This window comes from Equus asinus, chromosome 13 (assembly GCF_041296235.1).
Source record: "Equus asinus isolate D_3611 breed Donkey chromosome 13, EquAss-T2T_v2, whole genome shotgun sequence".
NCBI classification, from domain to species: domain Eukaryota; kingdom Metazoa; phylum Chordata; class Mammalia; order Perissodactyla; family Equidae; genus Equus; species Equus asinus.
In genome coordinates, this window is record NC_091802.1 from 9,762,010 (window position 1) to 9,788,091 (window position 26,082).

General features: G+C 46.4%; 1 protein-coding gene across 2 annotated transcripts in view; it reads right to left on the reverse strand.

Annotated features, from left to right (window-relative positions):
• Positions 1 to 585: 585 nt before the first annotated feature.
• Positions 586 to 26,082, reverse strand: part of GLP2R (glucagon like peptide 2 receptor) — a 66,243-nt gene continuing 40,746 nt past the window's right edge. For both annotated transcript variants that reach the window (XM_014864141.3, XM_070482336.1), the window contains 4 exons: positions 19,866 to 19,954; positions 13,086 to 13,224; positions 4,858 to 4,899; positions 586 to 3,867 (listed from right to left, as the gene is read on the reverse strand). In XM_014864141.3, coding sequence (XP_014719627.2) covers positions 3,532 to 3,867; positions 4,858 to 4,899; positions 13,086 to 13,224; positions 19,866 to 19,954 — 606 coding nt within the window. In that variant the 3' untranslated portion in view covers positions 586 to 3,531. The remainder of the gene's footprint in view (positions 3,868 to 4,857; positions 4,900 to 13,085; positions 13,225 to 19,865; positions 19,955 to 26,082) is intronic.

Sequence of the window (26,082 nt, forward strand, 5' to 3'; positions counted from 1 at the left end):
TGTTAGGAATATAAAATCAGGCAGTTGCCGTGGGAAACAGTTTGGTGGTTCCTCAAAATGTTAAACAGAATTACAATATGATCCAGCAATTCCACTCTTAGGTATATACCCCCAAGAATTGAAAATAGGCGCTCAAACAGATATTTGAACACGCATGTTCGTAGACGCATTATTCACAGTAGCTAAAATGTAGAAGCAACACAGGTGTCCACCAATAGATGAAAGGATAAAAAAAAATGTAGTGCATACATACAATGGAATGTTATTCTCCCACAAAAAGGAAGGTGATTCTGACACATGCTATGACATGGATGAACCTTGAAGACGTTATGCGGTGAAATAAGCCAGTCACAAAGGACAAATACCGTGTGATTCCACTTAGATGAGGTACCTGGATTGGCCACATTCACAGAGACAGAAGGTAGAGTGGTGGTCGCCAGGGGCTGGGGGGAGGGGGTGGGGAGTTATTAACAGTAATGGGGAGAGAGTGTCAGTTTGGGAGGATGAAAAGGTTCTGGAGATGATGGTGGTGCTGGTTGCACAGCGATGTGAATGTACTTAACCTCACAGAACTGTGCACTTAAAAACGGTTAAAATGGTAAATTTTATGTTTTGTGTATTTTAATACAATTTTAAAAATCAGGAATCTCTAAAAATACCAATGTCCAGACCCATTCAGACCAATTCAGTCGGAGTCTCTGGGGCTGGGCCCAGACACCAATGCTTCTAGAAAGTCTCCCAGGTGACTGTAACGCTGAGATTGAGACCCACTGGGGGGACCTTCCAGGCAACAAGCAAAGTGAGTGATCTCGAGGGTGGTCTAGAAGAGGGAGTTGCTTGCCTTCCGCCCTTTTGACTCTGACCTCTACTTCTGACCCCCTACCCCTCTGCCTACTCCTCTTGGTCCCTGAGACAATGGACCACCTGGGTCCCTGGGCTTGATGCCGGCAGCGCTTTTTCCCTCTTCTGGCCAGGAACAGTGCCCTGGACTCCCCAGGGGTGTGAGAGACCTCCAGCCCCAGGGAGAAACAAATGTAAAAGAATCGACCAACACAAACCACACTAAATAAACTTATTTAATCAGCAAGACAAAAGCAAGCAGCCCACGTGTGCCACCCCATTTGTGGAGTGAGGCGGGGGGCGGGGGGGGGGGTGCGATGGGGACATATTTACAAACTCATAAACAAAGAAGTTCCTTCTCCTATTAGTGGCCGAGTCCTGGATAACTGACCCCGCACAGCGTCCGATGCTCCCGAGACAGTTCTGTTTTGTCTCGTTCGACGATGCGTACTGACTGAGCACCTGCTCTGAACCGGCTGTGCTGGGTGCAAGCTGGGGATGTGACCTGGCCCCAGCTTTCTGGGAGCTAATAGGCTGATGAGAAACGGCAGGGATGTTTGCAGAAAGGAGAGTTGGAAGGGCGTATATTTTAATGACTGAACCATGGATAATCTGGACACCAAAAAATAAAGCTTCGCTTCATCACGCACATGCCTAATGCCTTCAGTTCAGGCTCCCCTTTTGCAAAGCAGAGCGGGACTAGGGCGAGGGCAAGACGGGAACTCACCTCAGGTGCAAAATTTAAGGAGGGCCCAAAAAACTCAGTAATCAAGAGAAATAATATTTTGATGCAATCATTTAAAAATAAAAATTAATGTTAAAAAAGTCCATGACGAGCAAAATATCAAAATTTTAAATAAAGCCAGGATCGGACCCTGCATTCTCCTGAGCTGGCCTCACTGGTCTCACCCTCCTTCCAGCCCTGGTTCCAATAAACGTTTTTTTTTTTTAATAAATGGCTGTAGTTTGCAGGTTTGATTTTTTAAAATATTGCCTTAAAATATTACTTATCTTGACAATTGAGGTTCTTTTAGTACTCTCTCAAATTTTGCGTCTGAACTGAGCCCCTCACTTGCCTCACCCTAGTCCCTGCCCTGCTGCAAAGTACCCTAGACAATGGAGTTGCCAGATAAATACGGGATGTGCAATTAAATTTGAATGTCAGACAAAGTATATCCCATGGGATATACTTATACAATGAGATTATTCATTTACCTGAAATTCAAATTTAACAAAGCATTATGTATTTTTAATTGCTAAATATGGCAACCTTACTTATTAAGTATCAAATTGCCCTTCCCCCTAATATAAGGCGATATTTAGTCCCATAGCTACGTGCCCCACCCATGTACACATACATTTTACACACGATAAAAGTGACGCTCCTGGGCCTTGACACTCTGTTTCTGTAGAAAGTTCCTCCCTTGATCTTCCTTCAGCCTCTTGCCGGATAGTTCCAGTCACTGAGCCTGACCCTAGTTGCCTGGGCCCCCTCAGCCTCCAGAAGCTCCCTCCATTTAGGATCTGGAGCACAACTCCGACACCCCATCGGCAGCATGGGTCCCACAGGCCTGGCCCTCCCAGCGTCCCCCTCAGCGTGTCCAGATCAGCCATGGTCCTATCATTTTGCCTGGGCCCCCTCCAGCTTTCAGCATCCCTTTTCACATGAGGAGTGCAGTTCCCATCAGCGGGGCCTCAGATCGGGGAGAGCAGTGGGCAAACCTCCCGGAGTGGGAGGTCCAGCCATCAATGTGTCAACGGCAAACCGAAAGTGGTGGAGAACGGTAGGGCAAATAAGGCTTGAAGAAGCCCAGCTCAGACAGGCAGGTGGAGCCAGAAAGGAGAGGAAATGACCAATGGCACTTTCAGAGGGCCCTGGGAGCTGGGCCAACCCTTAGAGGAAGGCTGGGTGTTAGGGATCAAACAGAACTTCCAGTGACCGTGGACGAAGAACTGAGTTGGAGAAAGGGAGGAGAGACTCGACAAGAGAGGAGGAGGGGAGGAGGAAAGGAGTGGTGCTCTGGTGGGTGGTGTGCAGCTCCACACCGTCTAAGGAGGGCGCGTGTCACAGCCGAACTGCTGAAGGCAGGACACCTCTGGCTTCAGGCTGCCATGGGCTGGCTCAGGGGGGGCTTCTAACTCCCTCACACCCCGCCCAGTGTTTTCAAAGCGTGGACTTGAATCAGAATTACCTGGGATGCCAGTTACACAATTCCCATCGCTGGCCATCATCCCAGACTCACTCTCTTAGAGTCTCTGCCATGAGCTGGACTCTGCATTTGAAACACTTCCCAAGTGGTCCTTTTACGCTCTAAACCCGACCTCAGATAGAACTACCTTGTACCCTGAGTGGTAAAGGAAGAGACACTGGCTGGCCTCTATTTCATAGCAGACATCTCTCTGTACCACAAGGGCTCCATTCACTTGAATTTAGGGCCAGCCCCAGAGGTCATTCTGGAAAACACACTGGTAGGGCTATTAGGATGACAAAGGCAGAAAAGCAGTGAATGTTTACTCAGCCTCTTTCTAACAGAGCATGAAAAACCTTGAGACAGACCTCACATCAAAGTGCGCATGGTGCATGGGAAGAGTAATGACTGCATCCCGCAACATCCTTCCGGCATGGCCTCCTCCCCGCTCGCCCCTCTCAGGAGGCCCTGGTGAGCGGAGCCAGAGAGGTGGGCCTTCTGCCTAGATCTCGCTCTCCTCCAGAATCTCCTCCATGGTGTGGGCCAGGGTGAAGTCTCCCTCACTGCTTTCCGACAGGCTGCTGCCCCGGGGCCAGCCTGCGTGACCCCGCTGCGGCCGGCCACCCAGCTCCCCCAGGCCCTGCATGGCCAGGTGCAGGAGCTGCCCACTGCCGGGCGAGGGTCGCAGCTTCCGCAGTGTCCCGGCGCTGTCTCCCTCGGAGAGCTTCTTGGGGCATTTACCCAGGAATCGAAAATTCTTCTCTAGGACCCAGGCTCTGCAGCCTGAGTGGCGGGCTAGCAAGAAGCGGACCCAGTGCTTCCGCAGCTCGGCCTTCACCTGCCAGGTGAGAAGAGGACGAGGTTACCGTCTTGGAGTCATTTAGTCGTGAGTCCACTTGGCAAATATTTATGGAGTGGCTACTCTGCGCCACCCTTGGGAAACTTACCTCCTAACTGGAGGAGGCGAGCAAAGAGAAGCACACAAATACATGTGAGCAGAGCAGGTGGTCGTGACACCGAGAGGCCATTAAGCAGGACAGTGGGGTAAGGAGACACAAATTTGACATATGGAGTTCAGGAAAGGACTGTGTCGAGGTGGCATTTGAGACCTGCTGATGGAAAAGGAACCCGCAGGCGCAGACACAGAAGCAGCAGCCGTGAGCAAGACGGAGGAAGGTTTTGCTGTCAAGAGGCTTACATTCTAGTGAGAGGAGACAGAAATAGATACGTCAACCTGGGAGGGGACAGGGCGCTGGGAATTCCAACTCCTCACGTCAGGAGAACACTGTTCTGGCCTCCGCCCCTCCCCCCTCAAGCCTCTTTCCCAGGGAGCAGAGAGCTGGTTGGAGCTAAGCAATAATAGTAATAATAAGAATAATCATAGTTACCAGGTATCGGGCCTTTACCATGAGCTCAGCATGCCCAGGGCAACTATAGGGTAGGGACTGTTATAATTCCCATTTTACAGATGAGGAAACTGAGGCTCAACGAGGACATCGACCTGACGAACTCAGAGCTCCTAAGTGGGTGAGTCATGGCTTGAATCCAGATTTTTGGACTCCAAAGTTCAAGCCTGTTCCCTCTATCACACTTTAATACTCCCAGCACGTCTCCAACGGGGCCACGGTTGGGTTCTGAGCTTCATCTCAACACCTTTTCCTATTCATCTGAGCTGTCTCCACTGGATGCTCAGAGGACAAATTTGTCCCAACACATGCTGGTCACTGCCCATTCCCCCATAGCTCCATCACATAAATAGAGACCTCAGGGGACAGTAAGATGCCGCCCAGCCTCACGGGAAGCTAGCACGGCATCATCGAAAACGTACCTCTCCATTGGCAAAGCAATACTGCAAGGCCACAAGTAGTCCCTGGAATGAAAGGAAGAGGTGGCATGAAGTTTGACTCGGTAGAAGATTTGTCTGAAAGTTACGTGGAAAGTCCAAAGGCCAGCCCTCGCCTTAGTAGCCCCAGAAGAGGCTGGCATCTACACTGCTTGCACTAACTAGGGTTAGTCACACTGGTTACGTTAACTTGGATTTCCATGGAGTCGCTTCTTACTTTGCCACCCACAAGCCATATCAGCCTAAGTGTTTGCTTATGTGCTCAAGGTCAATGATGAGTAAATGCCAAAGACCTTGCGTGATTCATTCAATTATACAAATACTGTACAAGGCCACTGTCCCATTTCTACTTGTCCACAGTGGGCACTGGCTATTTTTTTTTTGCCTCACTTGCATCCTTTCCTTTTGGAAACTGACCCTCCCCTACTCCCTGGGCTTCTGGCAGGGCTGTCAATCATGTGGTCCCTATGTTCTACGATGGCCATCACTTCAATAATCAGCCCAAGAGGGCACGTGATCTAAGCAGGGCCAATCTGAGGTCTTTCCACTGGGAAGAAAAGAGAGGGCTGCATTCTCTTCCCCACGTTTGCCAGCTGTATACTCAAAGAAGCCTGGAGATACTCATGGGCATCTTCCCAGCTATGTGGAGAGAGCCTATCTGAGGATGAAGCCAGCAGAGAGAAGGCAGAGGCTAGAGGTGGTAAGAGACAGATTTCTGATGACATTGTTTGAGTGCTTGGACCCAGCTATGCCTGATCCTGAAATTTTCATTTATGTGAGATAGTAAACACCACTTTCTCTTGTCTTTTTTGAAAAGATAGATCATCTCACGCCAGTGGTTTCTCATCACACTTAGATTAGAATAAAATCTAGCCACAGAAGGGCTAAGGTGATGTGGGCTGTGTGTCTATGTCACTGACTTCATCTTGTACCATGCTTCCCTTCAGCCACTATATTTCAGCCACATGGGTCTGTTGGCTTCCTCCAGCATCTCAACTAACGTACTAGTTATCTGTTGCTATACAACTTAGTGGATCAAAACAGTAAAGATTTATCATCTCACACACTTTCAATGGGCCAAGAATCTGGCAGTGGCTTAGCTGGATACTCTGGCTCAAGGTCATTCTTCAGGTTGTAGTCAGGATGTTGGCTGAAGACTTGACTTGCTTCCAAGAAGGCTCACATGCCTGGCAAGTTGGTAGGAGGCCTCAGACTCCCTCCATAGAGCTGCTTGAGTGTCCTCATGACATGGCAGCTGGCTTCCCCCATGGGGTGATCCAAGGGAGCAATGTGGTAGCCGCAAACCCTTTTATGACCGAGCTTCAAAAGTTACACACCTTCATGTCCACAATACCTTAATGGTCACACAGGTCAACCCTAGTCAGTGTGAGAGGGGGTGGCACAAGGCCGTGAACACCAGGAGGTGAGGATCATGGGGCGCCATGTTGCAGACTGGCTACCCCAGCTCATTTCTTCCTCAGGTCCCTTCACACTTTGTGTTTTCTGGACCATTCTTCCCTCAAATCTCTATCTGGCTTCTCAAAATTCAGATTCTAGCCCAAATATCACCTAAAAGAGAAGTCTTTCCCAGCCACTCAATTTTGGGTGCCACTCCAGTCACGATCACAGATCTCTATTTTATTTCTTCGCAACACCGGAATTATATTGTTATTTATTTGTCAAGTTGGTTATTACGTCCTTCCCCTCCCCCTACCCCCAACAAGACTAATACCTTTATCTAGTCTTTTCACTGCCAGATCCCCAACACCTGGAATAAATGCCTGCACATCAGGAGCTCAAAAATATTTGTCGAATGAATAAGTGAATGAGTGAATGAAGGAATGAGTTGGGCTTCTGTCACTTACAACTAAGAGTCTTGCCTTGTACCTTATCGGACCATTTCTAAAATATGACAGGACAGTTTCCTTTCTGTTCTCTTCCTAGTTTTTTAGAATTGTGGACACGAGGATCACAATGAAAACAATAGGCCACCCTTATACGGCACTTCCATTTACAAAGCATCTATGTTGGGCAAGTTTTGGTAAAGGGATGATCTCTTGATGTTGTTGGAAAAATTTTCTGGATTTGCTGCTTACCTGCCGGAGGTCGGGAATCAAAGATGCTTTAGTTAATGTTTGTTTCCATTGTCTTTCCAGACTCTGCTTCTTGATTTGTTAGATAGCCAACTGTCATAAACTGCAAGCCTGGCTTTCCCCGTATGAGAGGGTCTGTGGGACTTGGGCTGTGTGCCCGATGCTGGAGCTGGGTATGTGTGCAGGACCCAGGTACTTGAGCGTTTATGAGAAGAATCTCATAAAATGCCAGGACTCACAAGGGAAGGACACATTTCCAACTAAAGAGTGAAGGTCACAGTGCAGGCTGACTCTCCCATCTCCCTTGATAACATTTCTCTACCCCCTGTTGCTAATAAGGAAGGTTGGGTACTGTGAAAGGAGCTGAAATTGAAGAGGGATTATAAAATGTTGCCCAGGGGAAAGATTTTTATGCTCTTCCTTATGGAAGCCAGAAATCTCCGTGCTGGCTGTCACGACATCAGTCACATGTTTGCATTCTGCCCACCAGTGTGGGAGTTTCCTTCTCTTACACACCCTTTATTCCCTGGCCGTGGCTCCCAAACGGGGGCATGGTGGTACCAGTTTATCATTTTCATACATGCAATCTTATTGGAGGCTCACAGCTGCCCTGTACGGTTGGCAGGGCAGGTCACAGTTGCCTCCAGGCTTACGACATTAGAAGGGGTGGCTTTCAGTGTGCTGGCATTCTCATGAATGAGTTGGCTAAAATAGGATTCTACATGATAAACATGTCTTTCAGTTCTTTGGGTTCTTGATTCACTGTTTTAGGAACATCCTGGAATCTGGTTAACTCTCATTCTAGGTAAAGCAAGTGTGAAGGGAGCGGTCCCACAGAACATATGGCTCTCATTTCATATGTCACCACCACTTGGCGGTCTCTCCAAAGATCCCTCAAGAGCAGGAGACCCAGGAAACGTTCTAAGCAATCAGCCCTTGGAAGAGTGAAGGACCCTCCAAAGCAGCAGAGAAAGGAGCTGGCAGGTCCAATGCCAACTCCTACTGACTCACTAAGATATGACCCATCGAATGTGCACCCACACATCTGCCCACCCTGGCTCTTGCCTCTGCCTGGTGGGATGGAGGGGTATTCAGAAGCTGGGAGGCTTCTGCCTATGCACAAGCCCTCTAAGTGTGTTTTCTAGCTCATTCTGCAGAGACACTCTGATTCCTCGCGTTCCTCAGTGGTGCACAGTGGTGAGCAGAACTCTAGCTGGCTGCAGGACCAAATGATCCAGTGTGGTAGCTAGTCTCCAGAGATGGTCCCAAGGATTCCCCTCCCTGTCCCTCCCTCAATGGGCATATGCTACTCCTCACATCAAGAAGTGGACCTTATTTTCCCTTCCCTTCAATCTGGGATGACCCTGTGACTCCTACCAGTACAACGTGTTAGAAGTGACATTCTGGGATTTTCTACTTCTTTCCTCTTAGAATATTTGCTCTTTGGATGCTCAAAGAGTCCAGCTGCCATGTTGTAAGATGCCCAAGATACATGGAGAGGCCACATGGAGAAGAACTGAGGCTCTGTAAATTGATAGCCTCAGCTGAGCACCCAGCCAACAGCCCATGCCAATGTCTAGCCATGTGAATGAGCTTTCTTAGATGTTCCAGCCCAATTGAGCCTTCAGATGTTTGCACCCCCCATTCAAAAATTACATGTATCAAAAGGATCACCCTTCTGAGTCCAGATAGCCCAGCTCACAGAATCATTAAAAATGAGAACATGGTTACTGCTTTAAGCCTTGAAGTTTTAGGGTAGTTTGTTACACAGCGATAGATGGACCAAAATGTGCTCCCTTGCCAGAGGAGTCAGATAGACTAGGAGGCTTTCCCAGAAATCTGTCCCACATAGGCCCCACACGAGCATCTGGTCTTCGTCTGTCCTCAGCTGTGTGAGATCAGGGTTCACATGACTGGTCGAGCCCTCAGAGGGAAAAAGGCCACCAAATATCACTGACGTAACAGCGAAAGCTTTTTGTTGTTGTTTTTCTAATTTGGGGTTACCTTTTAAAGAAGATTAAGACCAAACAACACAGGAAACCCAATTTGCTAAAGCTTAGCCTTTGAAATCCCCCAAAAGATAGAAATAAATTAAACGTGGTTTCATAATGAAAAAAGTTACCAATGGGTCCTCTATCTCAGTTCAAAGCCACATGCAATTCAGCTCTAAGAAGGGAAAAAGAGCTGCTGTGCAACGGCCCAGCACCCCGGGCTCTGTCTCCTTGGCCTTTGGTGAGTCGGCAGTGGGCAGCACGTTCCCTCCACTTTCTCCAGGGAATCGTAGCACCTCACCCTGTCTGGCGGCAGTGGCTTTAAGACTCTGATAGAGGGAACTCAGGGTCTCCTGGTTCTGACCCTCACGGGGCACCTGAGAGGCACTGCGGCATAGTGGTTTCCAGCAAGGGCTTAACCTCCACATACAAATCTCACCTCTGCCACGTATTAGCATGTTCACGTCCTTCTCTGAGCCTCAGGACTTTCATCTTTAAAATGGTTTAATAATTTCTCCCTCACAGTGATAATGTGGATTTCAATGAGATAGAAAGTGTTCTGGGGTAAACAGGTGTTTTCTAGTGTACCATTTTAATTCCTCTGCAGGTATTCTACCTATATTTTTTGAGTTATTTTCTTAGTGTTTGTACCAGGGATTACAACATGCATCTTAGCTTATCACAATCTATTTCATATTAATGCTAACAATTCTGGCAAAATATAGAAACTTTCCTCCAATATAGCTCCATTTTCTCCTTCCTCTTTAGGCTATTATTGTCATAATATATTAGATATTTATATAACACAATTTACAGTAATAATACAGCTTATAATGGTCATTTTATACAACCTTAAGTCTTTAAAATCAGTGAAAAGAAGAAAAGAGAAAATACATATATTTATATACTTTCATATTTCCCTATGTGCTTACTATTTTTAATGCATTTTATTTCTTCATGTGGATTTGAGTTACTACCTGTTGTCATTTCCTTCCAGCCTGGAGGACTTCCTTTGATATTTCTTGTAAGCAGGGTTTGCTAACAATGAATTTTCTCAGTCTTTGTTTATCTGAGAAAATTTTTATTTTACCTGCATCTTGAAACCTAGTTTTGCTGGCTATAAAATTCTTGATTGAATTATTTTTTCTTTCAGCATTTTGATTATGTCATACCATTGCTTTATGGCTTCCACTGTTCCTGTTTATAGTCAAATGTTAACTGTACTGTTAGCCTCTGTACATAAATCTTGTTATTTTCAAGATTTTCTCTTTGTTTTTGACTTTCAACAGTTTAACTGTAATGTTTCTAATGGAGAATCTCTTTGTTTTATTCCATTTGGGGTTCATTGAGCTTCCTAGTTGCATAGATTAATGTTTCCCATCAAATTTGGGAAGTTTTCAACCATTATTTTTCAAAATGATTTTTCTACCCCTTTCTATCTCTGTCCTCCTTCCAGGAGTCCCATGTGTGTACATTGGTATGCTTGATGGCATTCCACAGGTCTCTAAGGCTCTGTCATTTTTTTAAATTCTTTTTTTTGTGTTTCTCAGACTGAATAATTTCAGTTGACCTATCTGCAAGTTCATTAACTCTTTCTTCTGCCACCTTAATCTATCCCTGAGCCTCTCTAGTGAAATTTTCATTTCAGTCATTGTGCTTTTCAACTCTGGCATTTGTCAAATTGTTTCTTATTTTATAATTTCTTGGTATTGATATTCTCTAATGATGAATCATTGTCATCATACTTTAATTCTTTAAGTATGACTTTCTTTAATCCTTTAAGCATCCTTTTCTTTAATCCTTTGAACATATTTATAACTTCTTTGAAGTCTTTGTCTGCTAAGTCCAACATCTGGACCCCTCAGAGATTTTCTATTGATTTCCTTTTTTTCCTGAGTATGGGTCACACTTTCCTGTTTCTTTGCACATCTTGTAAGTTTTTGTTCAAAACTGGAAGTTTTAAATAATATATTGTAGCAACTCAGGAATCTGACTCCTATTCTCCCATCCCCCCGCCCCCCCGCCGCCCTCCCCCAGATGGCTGCTGTTGTTTGTTTTTGTAGTAACTTGTTGGAGCTACTTGTTCTATGGACTCTCTCTCCTGTGGTGGACAGCTGCTGATGTCTGTGCTCATTTTTAAAATGTTGGTGTTTGTGTTTAAGTCTGGTCTCCTGCCCCCATCTATAAAAGCTTAATAATAGCCAGTGATTGGTCAGAAGTTGTGCTCAAACATCTTGAGCCAGTAAGGCTTCCACACCCTTTGCCAATGGATCTGTGCGTGGCTTGGGGAACATGCTCCAAGTTCAGACAGTTTATAGGGCTTCCCTGGCTTTTACTTTCTACCTCTCACGTCTCCTCTGTTCATGTCCAGGAACTCATGTTCAGCCAGGGACATGTGGATATCTTCTTTGGTTTCTCCTGAGTGTATACACAACCTTGCATGTGTGCACAACCTACCAGTCCACCAGAGAGATATGTGGGGGCTTATTGAGGCCCATGATAGCTGTCTCCTTCCTCAGATCTCCCTGTTGAGTTTCTGGCTAGCTCACCATCTGTTTCTTGCCCCAACTAGGATCACAACCACAGACTGTGACACTGTCTTTCCTTCTTCCTCTGCCACTAAGATCACTACTATCTCTGACAATGCCCAGAGATGTGGGCCTTTTCTCCTCTCTGATCTCTATCAAGTCAGCCTCCTTCTGCAGTGAAGCTGCTGGTTTTCCCTAGAATTGCCCCACTGATGGAGAAGGAGTTGGAGGACCAGAACGACTCCACACAAAAATAACACAGACTCCCACTGTTCTTACTCAAGTTTAGTGACTTTTCTCGAATAAACTCTTCTCAATATTTTGTAGGCCTTTGGTTGATTTCCAGGGTCCTCAAATGGTTGCTATTGACAATTTTGTCCAATTTAACTGTTGCTTTTCAGGGAGAGCGTTTTCCCAGGTCCTCTCTCCTCCATTCCAGAAGTTCTGCCCCTATACTAGACTCTTAAGATTATTAGTTCCAAGATCACTACTGTATAGGGCCTTTGGTGTGTCCACACTGTTTGTGGTAGTCTTTTGCATTAGTGGCTTTTGCTAATGAGCCATGCCTCCCAGTATTCACACCTTTGTGCAGTCCCCTCCACTTCAATCAAGGCTGGGTCTGTGACTTGCATTAAATAGTAGAATGCAGCAGAAGTATCACTGTGTGAGTTCCAGGCCCAAGCATTTAGAGGCTTTGGCAGCTCCTGCTTTTGTGCTCTTGGAAGCCCTGAACTGCCAGGTAAGAAGTTCGGCTACGCTGCTAGAGAAACCGTGAGAAGAGAACATGCAGCAAGTAAGAGGCCCTAAGACTGTATGGAACTGATAAACATAGTTGACACTGAGAAATGAAGTCCCAGAAATTTGACTCAAATAAAGCCACTCCAACTGGCCCCACTCATTTGAGCCTTCCCAGCTTAGGCATCTGACATGTCAGTGGGGAAGCCATCTTGGAAGTTTGAGCCCAGCAGGCACCACTTGGAGCAGAGGTGAGCCATCCCTACTGTGTCCTACCTGGATTCCTGACCCCCAGAATTGTGAGAAATAATAAAAATTATTGTCCTTTTAAGTTACTGAGTAATGGATAATAACTTAAGCAACGAATAACCAAAATACTCAGGTATGTTAACCACAGCTGGCCTCCTGGTTCTAGTTTCAGCCCCCACACATCTGTCAGGGTTCAAGAGCCTCCTGGTCTTGACTCACTGGCCCCTGCCCAAGTTGTGTTGTGTTCTGAGGACACCACCTAAAGCATAGGCAGTGTTCATTTTGCACAACGCTCTGCAGAGAACCCAGTGAAAACAGGCACTTAATAAAAGGCTTCATGTTGACACTCACAGCTAATTCTGATCGTGAGTCACACCAACTATTACAGCCCAGGAGACAGACCACTTTTCCCTTCTTAGTCACTGAGCCATGTTGGCAGGATCCAGGCAACACTTCTGTTCACACACCCTTCTAATGCCAAAGCCCCTCCCTGGTGAAGCCTGCTCATAATAGAACTCTATTCCCATCTGCGGCCTCTCTCAATTCTGAGCATGTTTGCATCAAGGGCATTTTGTTTTCATCAAAGCCAAGGCATCCTGCTTCAGGTGCCTACTTACATGGAAGGAGCTCAGAGTCAACTGGATGAAGAGTCGGACAAGTTTCGAAAATCCTTCAACTTGATCATCAGTGACAAAGGTGAAGAGAATCTCGTGAACACCCAGTAAAGGAATGAGGACCAGCGTTGATTTTGCCAATCTGCGAATGACACAACCAAATCACTGTCATGAGGGTGATAAACAGTTGATTTGCCAGTTTGTCTCCTTGGCTGGACATTGAACGCCTTAAGGGCCAATGTGGTCTTTTTCACGGATGCATCCTTGCACCTGACTCATGGCAGATGCTCAGAAAACAGGAATAGAATGAATGAATGAACGAATTCTCCCATATAGATTACGATATACTTACAGATATTAACATTTTGTCCGGTGGGTAGATTTCTATGCATGTGGCTGTCACCCTGGGACACCACATCCCTACCAGATTTGACAAGTTTCCTATTATCTGGCCAGCAGGTGCCTCTATCTCTTTCTCTATTCAAGACTTTCAATGCCAGTGTTTTACTGAGCCTGAGAAGGGAAAGAAAATGACTTGCTCGGGGCCACACAGCCACCAAGTGGCGAATCCAGGCCTGGAAGTGGGGCTTCAGACCTCACACTCCGTCCAGTGCTTCACCATCAGCCCCAGGCTGTCCCTCAACCCTAATGACAGCAAGCACTGCAGGAAATGAGAAACTGATCCTCCTCATAAAAAAATCTGTGTGGGAACTCGCTGTTGTATACACTCTACACAAAAAGGACAAACATTCCTTTGTACCACCCACGTGCAAAGTGCGCAGATGGGGCCCGAACATTCCATACTGCATACCGGTGGTTCCCAAATGTGGCTGACAACTAGAATTCCTTACGGAGATTTTAAAAAAATTATATGTGTATATATATATACACATATAACTCCTGGGCCCCATTATCAACCCCCTGAATTGAAACCTCTGGAGGTTGAGTCCTGGGAATGTGAATTTTTAAGGAAAGCCCCCCCGCCCATGGGATTCTGATAAGCAGCCACATTTGGGAATGACTGCTTTTTACTATTGAGCTGCTCCTTGATTTAAAACTAACTACATTAGCAAAGGTGACTCATATTTAGGGTACAAACAAAGCTACTGTCTTATACACATTGGAAAAAAGAGCTTAATTGTAATGATTTTTTAGCCCAGATCATTTGTCTTAAAGGGCCAGACTAGGAGAAGTTTTCTCCCCCAAACCCCAAGGAGTTAGAGATGTAGAAGCATGGAGGGTCATCAGCAGCTCACGGGCGTTTCTTCAGGAAGGTTTAACTCTATCTAAGAGAAAGGTCTTATTATGAAGCTTGTGTCTGCGAGAGCCATTCAAACACAGTGTTATCCAGGAAACAAGAAACCCCAACTTTGAGCCCTAAAAGGACCTAAAGTCAGTAAGAGGCGAGCAGGAGTCACCGTGGAGGGGCTTCACCGGGGCACATGGGCTCTGTGTCCCAGGGCCTTGACCACCAAGGGGAGGCGGAGCAGGGAGGAGAATGAGGCGCGGCCCCGATGATGTGGTTCCCGCCAGCTGAGCTCACGTCTGCTCCCACCCCACACCCACCCATGCAGCAGTCTCAGCGAAGGTGCTCCCGAGGAGACACTATTTCAAGAGGGTTTTTTTTTTAATTTCCAAGAGTGTTTTGAAAACCCTCTGGTTCAGAGGTTGCAAAGTGGCAACCACAGTTGCACTTGTCCTGCTCACAGTGTTTGCTTATGCTGGGGAGTAATTTTTGTTCCTGGAGCCATCTTTAAACAACAAGGAGTTTTTGAGCAAAGATGTCCAGATTTCTAGCTTCTTTTGAAAAATGGGATGATCTGGCAGCACTGGCTCAAATTCCTGCTTGGCAATTGTTGGCCACAGCCTGACGGTAGCCGTCTCTGCAGAGGGAATGTGTGCCCTCCAGCCCCAGCCAGCCCACCCTACTCACCCCTGTTACTTGCTTGGCCCTTGCCAGGTTTGAGTTTGCGACCCTTGCTCTGGGTTACCTGGGTTTTAACAACACACATTTACATTCTTACCTGCAGTCCTGTGTCTTACCATCAACTTATTATTGGTGCCATGCTATGGCATTGTGTTTTTCAAATAAACTCTTTATTTTGGAATAATTTTAGATCCATAGAAAAGTAGCAAAGACAAGCCAGAGAGTTCCCACATATCCTTCACTCAGTTTCCCCTAATGTTAAAACCTTATATAACTGTGAGACATTTGTCAAAACTAAGAAATCAACGTTGGTATGTGACGAAATCAGGATCCACCAGTTTTTTTCACTAACATCCTTTTCACATTCCAAGAGCCAGTCCAGGATCCCACATTTAGTATGGGATAATTTTTAAAGAATGACCATCTTTTTATGAAGTTTTGGGCCATTTTAGTAACTACCAACTCTCTGGATGGACGTCAGAAGGGATTTCCCACTCCTCACCTCATTCCAGCTTCTCCTTAGTCTGAGTACTATTTGCGTCCCTGTTCAAATGAAAATCCATTGATATCTATAGCAGTTTACTCTTATGAACTGTGTTTATGCTTATTTTTCATCTATAATCATTTGTTTATTTAAATGGTTTACTTTATTGCAGTCATTTAGCTATTACCCAGACATTTATTGAGCATCAGCTCTGGGCACACAAGCGAGTACAGTGGGAGAGCAGGAGCTGGGGCCAAATGCGCTAGAGCGTCAGTCCCTGGGGCCTGCGTTCAATCCCAGGACCGCCAATTATTAGTGATATGGTCTTAGGCAAGTTATTTAATCTGTAAAAATGAGGATTATAATAATAATAATGATATAATTTAAATATTAAAATAATAATAAAAAATAAGATTAATAACAATACTTGACAGTGTTGTTCTAAGGAATAAATAACACATGGCAAACCCTCAGAATAAATGGTATCTACTATCTGATGAATGATCAATAAAATTTACCTATCCCTATTTTTAAAGAGGTCGTCCCTGCCCTCAGGTTGCTTCCAGCCTCAATGACTTGATCATTTTTATTTCCATTTGTGGCATTTGTCATCCTTGGTTGCCCACCAGAGAGTCCTTTCAGAAAGGGCTCTGGGGTTTAGCATGTTAAGAAATGATCCTCCTTTATAAATCATTAAGGGCTCTGCCCCACGCATCACACAGGGAGTTAAGACCATTTGTCCAGGGGAAGTGAACCGCCTCCACGCTGGGAACCACAAGGAATCGAGAGTGTGGACCATGCTGAGGATCCGCGTCCCAAGGGTGCTACTCTCCCTCCTGGGTTGGCTCAGTTTCCCCTTTCCAGGCCAGACAGATGGACCAGTTACATTTCCTCTGCTTGAATGGTGGAAGCCCAGGGACGAGGGCTGGGACTACAGAAGGTTCTCCAGCTCCTAGCAACTTGCCTCTTTGGCAAGGCCTGACTGTGTTTAATAAAACTTTCCTAAAATATACCTCTGGAGGGGGGCCAAATCTTGAGAGCTACATTCTGAAAGTTCTCAAAATTGGAGAGAATTGGAGGCAGGCCTGTTCCTACCAGGGTTTGGACAAAACGCACTGGGCCCCGTGGCCCCTCCTCCTTACCCTAGAAGATGGCTCCAAAGGAAAACAGACATGGAGAGGGGGCATGGAAGAAGAGAACCTTCCAACGTGGAAGCGGGCAGTGTGAGTTTGGGGTGTTGATGACCCAATGGGGTGATGGGAAGCAGCACTTCCGGAACTTGGAAACGAGGGAGTTAGCACGGCCTGGAGAGAAAAACGGGCAAACGTGCTCACTGACGCTGTAGAGTTCCCCAGCCCAGGTGTACAGTAAGGTGGCCCAGGAGCATCCTGAGAGACAGGGCCTTGACTTTTTGCTAATTAATAAGCATAAGCTAATCAATGGTATTGTACTCTGTGCGGAGAAAGAGAAATGGCCAACCAAAATGGCAGGAAAAAGCACAAAGAAAGAGTTATCCAGCCCTATCTGTGGAACTCGGGGAGCGGCCCTCCCTCTTGCCAGGCAGGTGGTACTGCTGGGCGGTGGTGGCTTCTCAGGCCGCTGTCGGTGATCCTTCAACAACCACCACTCTACTTTGACGACGTGATCACCAGGCAGCATTCTGGTGACTGCTTTGGATGTCTAGATCTTCTGGTGTCAACTTTACAAGGAGGCAGGCACTGGAAGGAATGCCCCACCCCACCCTCACCTTCTACAGACTTTGAGAATGACTAACTGTCTAGTCTTGTTTATATATTAGTCTCTTGTGAGTTCAGTTGGCATTGGTCAGCCCTCCAAAGTGTCAGCCACTCGGGAACACTGATGAGATCCCCAGTACAGTCTCCAGGTGATGGCAAACTCACCAAGGTGAGGTGACTCACCCTGGGAGGCCTCCGAGTGGACATGCACCCAGGTTCCTCTTTTCAAGCTTTTTCTTCAAACAAGGGTGGGGGAAAGGAAAAAGAAGTTTCCAGACAGATTGTATATGTCAGGAAGAGATATTCTTTGTCCCCCCAAAATAGCCATCCTGAATTATTACTCAGCCATGAGGGTCTCCCTGGGATCTTGATTTACACTTCCCTAGATCATTGACTCCCAGTCAAGTGTGTGCATTTCAGGACTGTGCAAAACAATCCATTTGGTATTGAAAGAGAAGATAATAGAAGTTCTATGCATATTAATTTTTATCTATCCTTTATAATTTTCTGTATTTTGGTATATCTTATAACATGTAGATTAGCTCAATAGACCATGTGTATGTATGACGAGGGTCATGCTCAAAATTTCTTTACTGATAGAGATGCATGATTAGAAAAGTTTGGAAACCACCATCTTGGATAACTTTAAAGGAGATCTTGAAAAAGGGCATCTCAGGGCTGCTTAGAAACGCATTTGCATGGCCCCACCAGAAAATTCCATGCTTTATTTCACTAGAACATCTGATCTAGTGGTCCCCCACTCTGGCTGTGTGTCAAAATCTCCTGGGGAACTCTACTGTAAGAAGTCCCTATGGTGGGGCTCTATCCTGGACTTACTGAGTCAGAATACCCGGTGGAGGGGCGCATGAGTCTGTGCTTTTAGCTGGCTGTCAGGAGATGCTTAGGAGCAGCCAGGATGGAAAGCCACTGTAGGGGCTGCTGTGGGTCTGGAGCATGGGAAGACCTCAGTGGTACATGGTGGGCTTTGGGGCACAGAATAGCAGGATTTATGCTTTCAGTCCATGTGGAAAGTGGTGCCTTTGGATTTCTGTCTCCTGGGAGTGCTGTCCTCTGTTGGTTTCCAGGGAGCCCAGGTTTCCCCTGTGCCTGGTGAGTGAGAAGATGCCCTCTCCGAGTAGACCCACATAGGGTAGACTATAGCAGCTCTGCTCTTGGCCTTGGCCCCCCCCCCCCCCCCCCCCCGCCCCACTGAGAGTGTGGAGAGAGGCTGAGACCTGGGAAAAGGGCCAAAGAAACTGTCAGCTACTTGGAAGCTCTACCACAGGCACCAAGAAAGATGGCATGGCTCCGTGTGGTCCAGGCCAGCCCAAGTGCCCCAGGACAAGGAGTTTTTGCAAAATATTTGGACCAACGACAGTATATATTTGCCCAGCTGTGAATCATGTGTGTTTATCCTTCTGTCCCTCCTGAAGGAGGGGTTTTAAGTAGATAAGACTTGGAGTCTGGATCTTGGGCAAATACCACTCACTTCGTTGATTAGATTGAACACCTGTATCTATGTAATCCTCATAAAAAGCAGGAGATGGGTCTGGTGGTCTCCCATTTTACACACCAGAAAGCAGGCCCAGGAAGGCCAAGCGACTTGCCTGAGTTCAGTCCGCGAGTCTGGGGTCATGGCCAGTGTCGGCCCTCCTGACTCGCATTCCACACCAAGATCCCAGTCCTTGGTGGTTAGGACGTGTGCTCCTCGCAGACGGGGTCCACATCGTATTCACCTTTTGTTCCAAGCACAGTGCCAGGCACAGTGTGGGCATTCATTATAAGTTTGTCAGATTGCTGGGAAAACTACCTTCCCAGCATACCTGGGTCAGCCCTGTTCTGGCCTCAGAGGGAGTGAGAAGCAGCTACAGCCATCCTCACGCACAGCGCCACCTCTGCCTGCCACGTGGACTGAAATCCTTATCCTTAGAGCTACCCCTTTGAGTTAAAACTCCCCCTCCAGTGAGCACATGTCCCATAGAAGGTAAGGAATGACTGACGGGGAAGGAGAAAGGGCGCCCTTTATCTCTCATTCATTCATTCATTCATTTGTATTTACAGCAAAGCAGAGCTCAATAAATACCTATGATCTGATTTCCTGTGAACTGGGACTGCTGTCACCGTGGAAAGCAGAAGGTGGGACACAGCAAAGACAAGTCACAAAGAAAGGGTGACTGTGTGAAGAACATATTTCCTTGGACTCCAAGAGTTTGTGGTCTTATTTCTCTAGGTCTCAGAAATACCCAAATATTCTCTTCTGGGTTGTGAATATGTCTTTTATTGTTCCCTCAAATCCTTCCCGAAGGAAGGTACTTGTCAAACTTCCCTTCATATGATTCTTTCCTTTCCCCATCAACCACTCATTCTTAGGAGCATTTTAAGTTTCCTGCTGGGAAACATGTGAGCCCTTGACTGCTCTCCACTTACTTCATTTTCTTGGGGCCAGAGGTCTTCATCGTTGGCAAAAGCCCTGCCTGATCCCATGACCCCTCTTTCAGATGGACTCTCCCTGATACCTTGTCTTAGGAGATAAACACACTCCTGCAACTCATTCTCCCTTCCTAGGACATTAGCCAGAAGAGCCAGAGTGGTCAGAACAAGCTTGGTCCATTGGGTACCAACCTCAGATCACTCACCTGTATTTATAGTCTCTGAAGCACATTTGATGGGCTTTGAGCTTAGAAATGAGAAGTTTGAGAATTTTCAGGAAGATGAAGAAATTGACCTTGAAAAAAAAAAGCAGACATAGGTAAGTAAGTGATGGACTCCATATGGCTATGAATGTTGAGGTCAGCCTGGGCCTGGCCATTAGATCCTTGTCCCTGTGAACCGGGGCAATTTGGCAGTCAGCTGGGTCAGGTAGTAAGTGCCCGTGGTCATCTGCACTCTCCCTGGGGCCATCTCAACTGAAAGCCTGGAAAGGAGCCGGAAAATTCATTTAGTTTCTTCTTCTGCCTCAGGGACGCCTGCCACTACGCCATCTGAGCAAGGCAGGTAGACATTTACAGCATTGTTATTAACGAACATTTACTGAGTACTTTCCATGCCAAGCATTGGGCTAATTTTCCAATTATTATTTTATTTAATCCTCGCAATAAGCTCCTGAGGAAGCCACACTATTTTTACGCCATGATACAATGAGAAAACAGGGGCACAGAGGAGACAAGAACAATTTCCAAGGTCGCACAGCTGGTAAGTGACTGAGCTGGTAATTAAATCCAGATTTATCTGATTACAACCCGCCCTTCACTTAAACAGAATGCCACACTGCCTCCCTTCTGTAAAGAGCTCCAGCCATATCGGTGTCTAACTAGAGGTCCTGCTGCTGCCATGGGAGGCACCGGGAAGCACCCACTCTCCACTCCCTGGACCACCTTCCACAGCTATTGAGGACTGGGAACATTAGGCTCTTCCTTGGGAGCCTTGGTAGAAATTTAAAAATATGTCTGCAAATTCTTTGACACTTCTCTCTTTAAAAGGCAGAGCCCAATTTCCCCCTTCACCCTGGAATGCAAGCTAGATCTAATTATTTGCGTCTAATGAAAAGAATATGGTGGAGATGATGCTAGGTCCTCCAAAGGATGGTTCTACCTGGTTCTCTCTCTCTCTGTTTTGGATTGCTCACTCTGGAAAAAGCCAGCCTCCACGTTATGAGGACACTCAAGCAGCCTGGGGAGAGGCTCATGTGGGCGAATTGAGTCGTTCTACCAACAACCAGCACCACTTGCTAGCCATGTGTGTGAGCCACCTTGGAAGCTGATCCTTCGGCCCCAGTCAAGCCTTCAGATGGCTGCAGCCCTGGCCAGCACCTTGACAGCGACCTCACGAGAGATCACGAGCCTCCTGGAGAGGTAGAAGAGCAAGTGGTTGAGTCTGGCTAGAGCTTAAGGAATGAGAACAAGGTTCGTGAGAAGTGAGGCTGGAGAGAGAGGGAGCACCAGTTCCTACAGGGCCTGTTACAGTCACACTACGGACTCTGGGTTTTCTTCTGAAAGCAATGGAGAGACAGTGATGAATTTTAAGCGGTCAAGTGATCTGATCAGATTTTCATTCCTGCATTTCAGAAAGATCAGTTTAGCAGCAGTGTGGAGAACAGGGTGGATGAAGGCAAGACTGGAGGAGGGCAGACCGGTGGGAGGCATTTTCAGAGTTCCAGGGGGAGGATGATGGAGAGGTGCTTCAGTGATGGACAGGACGAGATGGATTAGAAATTATTAAGGAGTGTGAGTCAAATGACCTTTGTTACTGGTTGGCTGTAAGATCAAAGATGGCCCCCAAATTTCATGTTAGATCTTAAAAGTGTGGCAGTGCCATTCACCAAGAGAGTGAGAACATGGAGGAGATAGAGCATTGGAGAGCAAGGGGGGGTATAAATCCACTAGTTTTTGAGCCAAAAGATGTCTCAAGGCAGTGAGATATTTACGTGTAGACTTTAGCAGAGAGGTCCTCGCCAGAACATGGACCCATTAGAGTAGGCAAGATTGTCCAGGGAGACTGTGTACACTGGGAGAAAAAGAGGGTTAAGAGAATCAGCTTGTAATGAAGGGAAAGGTGGAGGAAGTGGAGACAGCAAAGGAGACCGATAAAGAAGAGCTGGGGCAGTTGGAGTGAACCACAAAGAAGTGTTTTCCTGGATGCTTACGACAGGAAGAATTTTAAGGTTTTAATGCCACACGGAATTTAAGCAAAATAAGACTGCACTTAGCAACAGGGAGCTTACTAAGAGAAGCTGCAGTTTGCAGGTGGGAGCACAAGCCAGATCGCCATGCTTTGTTTTGTGAACAAATCATGAAGAGGAAAGACAGGCAGTGTAGACAACGCTTAAGAGGCTTGACTGTGAAGGGAAGCAGACTGATAGAATAGTAGTTGACAATGGATGCAGGGCTGGAAGAGATTTTGGGTGCAATTGCTTTTAAAATTGAAAAGACTTAAGAATGCCTCTATGCAATGGAGAAAAAGCCAATAGAGATGGCGATTGGGTGACAATTAGTGGAGTAAAGTCTCTACAGACGTTGAGCCAGCACAGTGCTCATATCCTTGTTGAGAAACAAAACCCTTTAACTACACCTTGAAACCCAAGCTGCAGGATCCACATGAACCTGTTATGACTTGCCTTATTGGCCTCAGGAGAATCAGTGCTCAAAGCTGAAAGCTAGAATTTCATGCAAGAGGCTATGTATCCAATCCACAAGCCAACAGGAATTATGGAGCTTCCCAGCCAAAGAGTATTTAGTAACAGAACACTTAAATACAAACTAAACGTAACCAAGTAATTTATCCCTTTAATGGGATATCTGTTTTCCATCACAAGAGAAAACGTTGTGTCCTTGGCTTAGTGGTTTGTTGAACTCAGGCATTTTTCTTACAAAGTAAGCTTCACTGGGGGAAAGGCACATATTTCAGCAAATTAATTCCAATCAGGACTGTCTCCTAGGAAATGAAAGGTTGTAATGAGGAGCATGTTGATTCACTGTTCTTTGTGTCTTCCAGAGACCAGACACGAGAAAATGGGCATCAACCAATGGGCCACACGGAGGAAGCACTTCCTCATTGCCATGGAACGCAACGCCAGCTTCGTTGACCATGACCCTCGGTTCATCCTGGCTTCCCAGAGGAACAAGAGTCAGCAGTCCCATTTGGATGGTGCTGTTCGTCATTTGCGCACAAGCAGGAAAGGGACTGAATGAGGACATTTTTCAAGAACTCAGGCCACTCCTCTTGGATTCTGTGACCAGATGGGGGCATATAGGACCCCAAACATAAGGCTCCCTTTCAGGTCCTAGACAGCACAGAGTGCATTATCAGATGTAACATTCTTGGTGACACTTCTTTGGCACCCCAGCTCCTGTGCTCAGGTCTGTGCCTACAGGTTGACAGAGGTGATTGGTAGTGTGGTGGGGGCTCAAAGGTGAGCCTCATCTACCCCCAAACTCCTCCACCTACCCCCAAACCCCAACTCCTCAGATCTGCTGTGTGGACTAAAATGATCACCATTAGAGCTACTCCTTTGGGTTAAAATACTCCATTCCCAAGAGCCCAGCTAAGGTGCACATTCCTTACCTCCCTGAAGGTAAGAGATGCTGGGAAAGAAGGGAGGGAGCCCTCTCTCTAGCTCTCATTTGTTCATTTTTACAATGAAGAATCAATAAACATCTACGATCTGACTTCCTTTCACCAGAGAAAGCAGAAAATGGGATGCAGCAAAGGTTAAATTTTGAGGGGGTGGGAAAATCCAGGATTATGGGGAAACTCCCACTGTAACTCTTTAGAGGAGGGGAATGGAAACCCAGAGAGACAGAAAAGCCTTGGGTTCCTGGCGAGGAAGAGGACCTAAAGAGGGACAAGACTAATGAAGACTAATTTTACTAATTTCCCAGCTTTGCCAAGTCCTGAGGCTCTCAGAGAAGATTCAGTAAGAGTGAATGAAAGCATTTGACTTACAACTTCATAAAGTCAATAATAGATGGTTCATTCAACTCATTGACTCATTCAACTGGGTGTTCAATCTAGTTGATCTGTTAACTCCAGGAGTCAGGATGTGGATAACATAATCTTACACAGTTCAGCTATTTTGTAAGGCTGTCCTTGAAGGGTTGGACTAATCAAGGCACTATGGATTTTCTACTGGGAATAAGGTGACTAGGATAAGAGAATACGCCGTGTTCTAATATGGTTCTATTCTAAATGTACACTCCAGGGTAACAGGTTAATTTAAGTAGTGAAGTCTCATATGCTCAAGGAGATGGGAGTTCTCCAATTTCTGTGGCTGGTGAAAGACTGAAAGAGAATCTGTATTCTTCAGGCTGTCACATTATGGTCATTTCTGAAACACAGGGAATCAAGAGAGCAGTAAATATGTCTGGAAATCCAACGTGACAGACATTCACACCAACCCAGAGGCTGATCAGCAAATGCAGACCCAGTCGGGATGGGGAATGGGGTGGGGAGAAGCCTGGCTGTGATAAGTGGGGATGCTCAACAGGGAGTCTGAATCTGGGACAAGACTCTCCTTGTTCCCATTGCTCTGTTTGCCAAGCACAGTTGTCATTTCCCAGAAGCCTCTGCTCCAAACTCCAAAAAATTAGGCCCAGCCTCAAATTTGGCCAAGATGAAAGAAGACTGTGAAATGCTCTGAAATGCCGAATGCCACCTGCAAGACCTTGATTATTATGCTTCTTTTTAGTATTTCAGCTTAACTAGAAAATATGTGAGGTCAGGAAATTTTTTTTCTTAACACAATACAGGCTTATTTTTTGCGTATGGGATAATCTAGTGCAGTAGGAGGAGCTCTGCTCCACGCAGCCACTCAGGGGCCCAGGCCTTCCATGCTGTGGTTCAAGGACTTCTATTACGGACTTGGGGTTATATCTACTCAGGTCAGTGGAAAATTGCAATGTGAGGTCACGACCAAAGCTGAAGGCAGATATTGGCTCAGTCACGGTCTGAGGAGTCTGAATTCTCTGAGGGCAGAAACTATAGGGACATGCATCATTTTCCCCCCTGAAAGAACCAAGCCAAGCATAGAGAAGATGCTTGATAACTGTTAGATGAAAGTGCAAGACAGCGAGTGAGTGAGAACCCAGTGGTGAGGAAGCCCGACACAGTGGAAGTTCTGTTTCCCTCAATCTGGGGCGGAGTCCAGGCTGGGTTTTTTGTTTTGCTTTTGTTAAAATCTCCCAACTTGTTGTACTGTGCAGCCACTGTCCAGTCCAGGGTTCTTCAACCTCAGCACTGTTGCCATTTGGGGTGGGATACTTCTTTGTTGGGGGGCTGTTCTGTGCATTGCAGGATGTTGAGCAGCATCCCTGGCCTCTGCCCACTAGATGCCAGTAGCACCCAACCCCAGGCATGACAAATAAACATGTCTCCAGACATGGTCAAATGTCCTCAGGGGGAAGAATAACCCTCGGCTGAGAACCGCTGGTCTAGTCCAACTCTGATTTTACAGGTGAGGGTCCGAAGCCCAGAGAGGTCAACACCCATGGCTCGAGGGCGCACCACGAGTTCGTCATGAAGCCCGGGTTCCTGACTCAGGGATGGGCTCCCTGCATGTCACTGCACAGCCTTTCTGTTCCCTTTCATGTCTAGTAGGACAAATAACTGCCACTCCCCTGGGAGCCCTGAACTCAGGGAATAGAATCTGAGAATCCTAGAGCTGGCAGGCTGGGAAGGCATCAGGTTCTGCTCCCTACTCTTCAGGACAGATTCCCCTTTTGGAAATTGATTGATAGCGATGGACAATCCAAAGCCTTTCTCTGTGGTCCATGTCAAGGTTTTAGCAGTTCATAGTCAAATGTTCTTCCTTGTGACCCAGGGGACTTTTTCTCATTTCTGTTCAAGACCATTTCCTCTTGTCCAGGCCCCTGTAGACATAGACAACAATAACTCAGCAATGTCTTCTGTAAGAACTTCATGAGGGTGATGGTGAAATTGTCCCCTCCAGGCATGCCTGTTGGCTTTCCTTAATTTGAGGGATAGAGAGATTAATAAAGGGCTCAGTCTTCAAGAAGGAAGAGAGTTCACCAGGCAGATGTGGGGCCACCAGATGTGCATTCTAGGCAGAGGGACAGTGTGTGCAAAGGCATGGGAAGAGCGAAACACCAGGATGGATTTCGGGAGCTGTGAGTTTCTCATGTAAATAGAGCATAGGGCGCTCGTGGTTGGATGGGTAGGCAGGGAATGACAAAACTTACCACACTAAAGAGTTTGGAACAAAGCTGGAGGACATTAGCAACCCATTAAAAAGTCATGTAGAAGAGAGACATAATCAAATTTTGCTCAAGAAAGACCACTCTGGCTACAATACAGAGGATGGATTGTCAGGGGCAAGAAGGAAGAAAGGAGATTAAATAG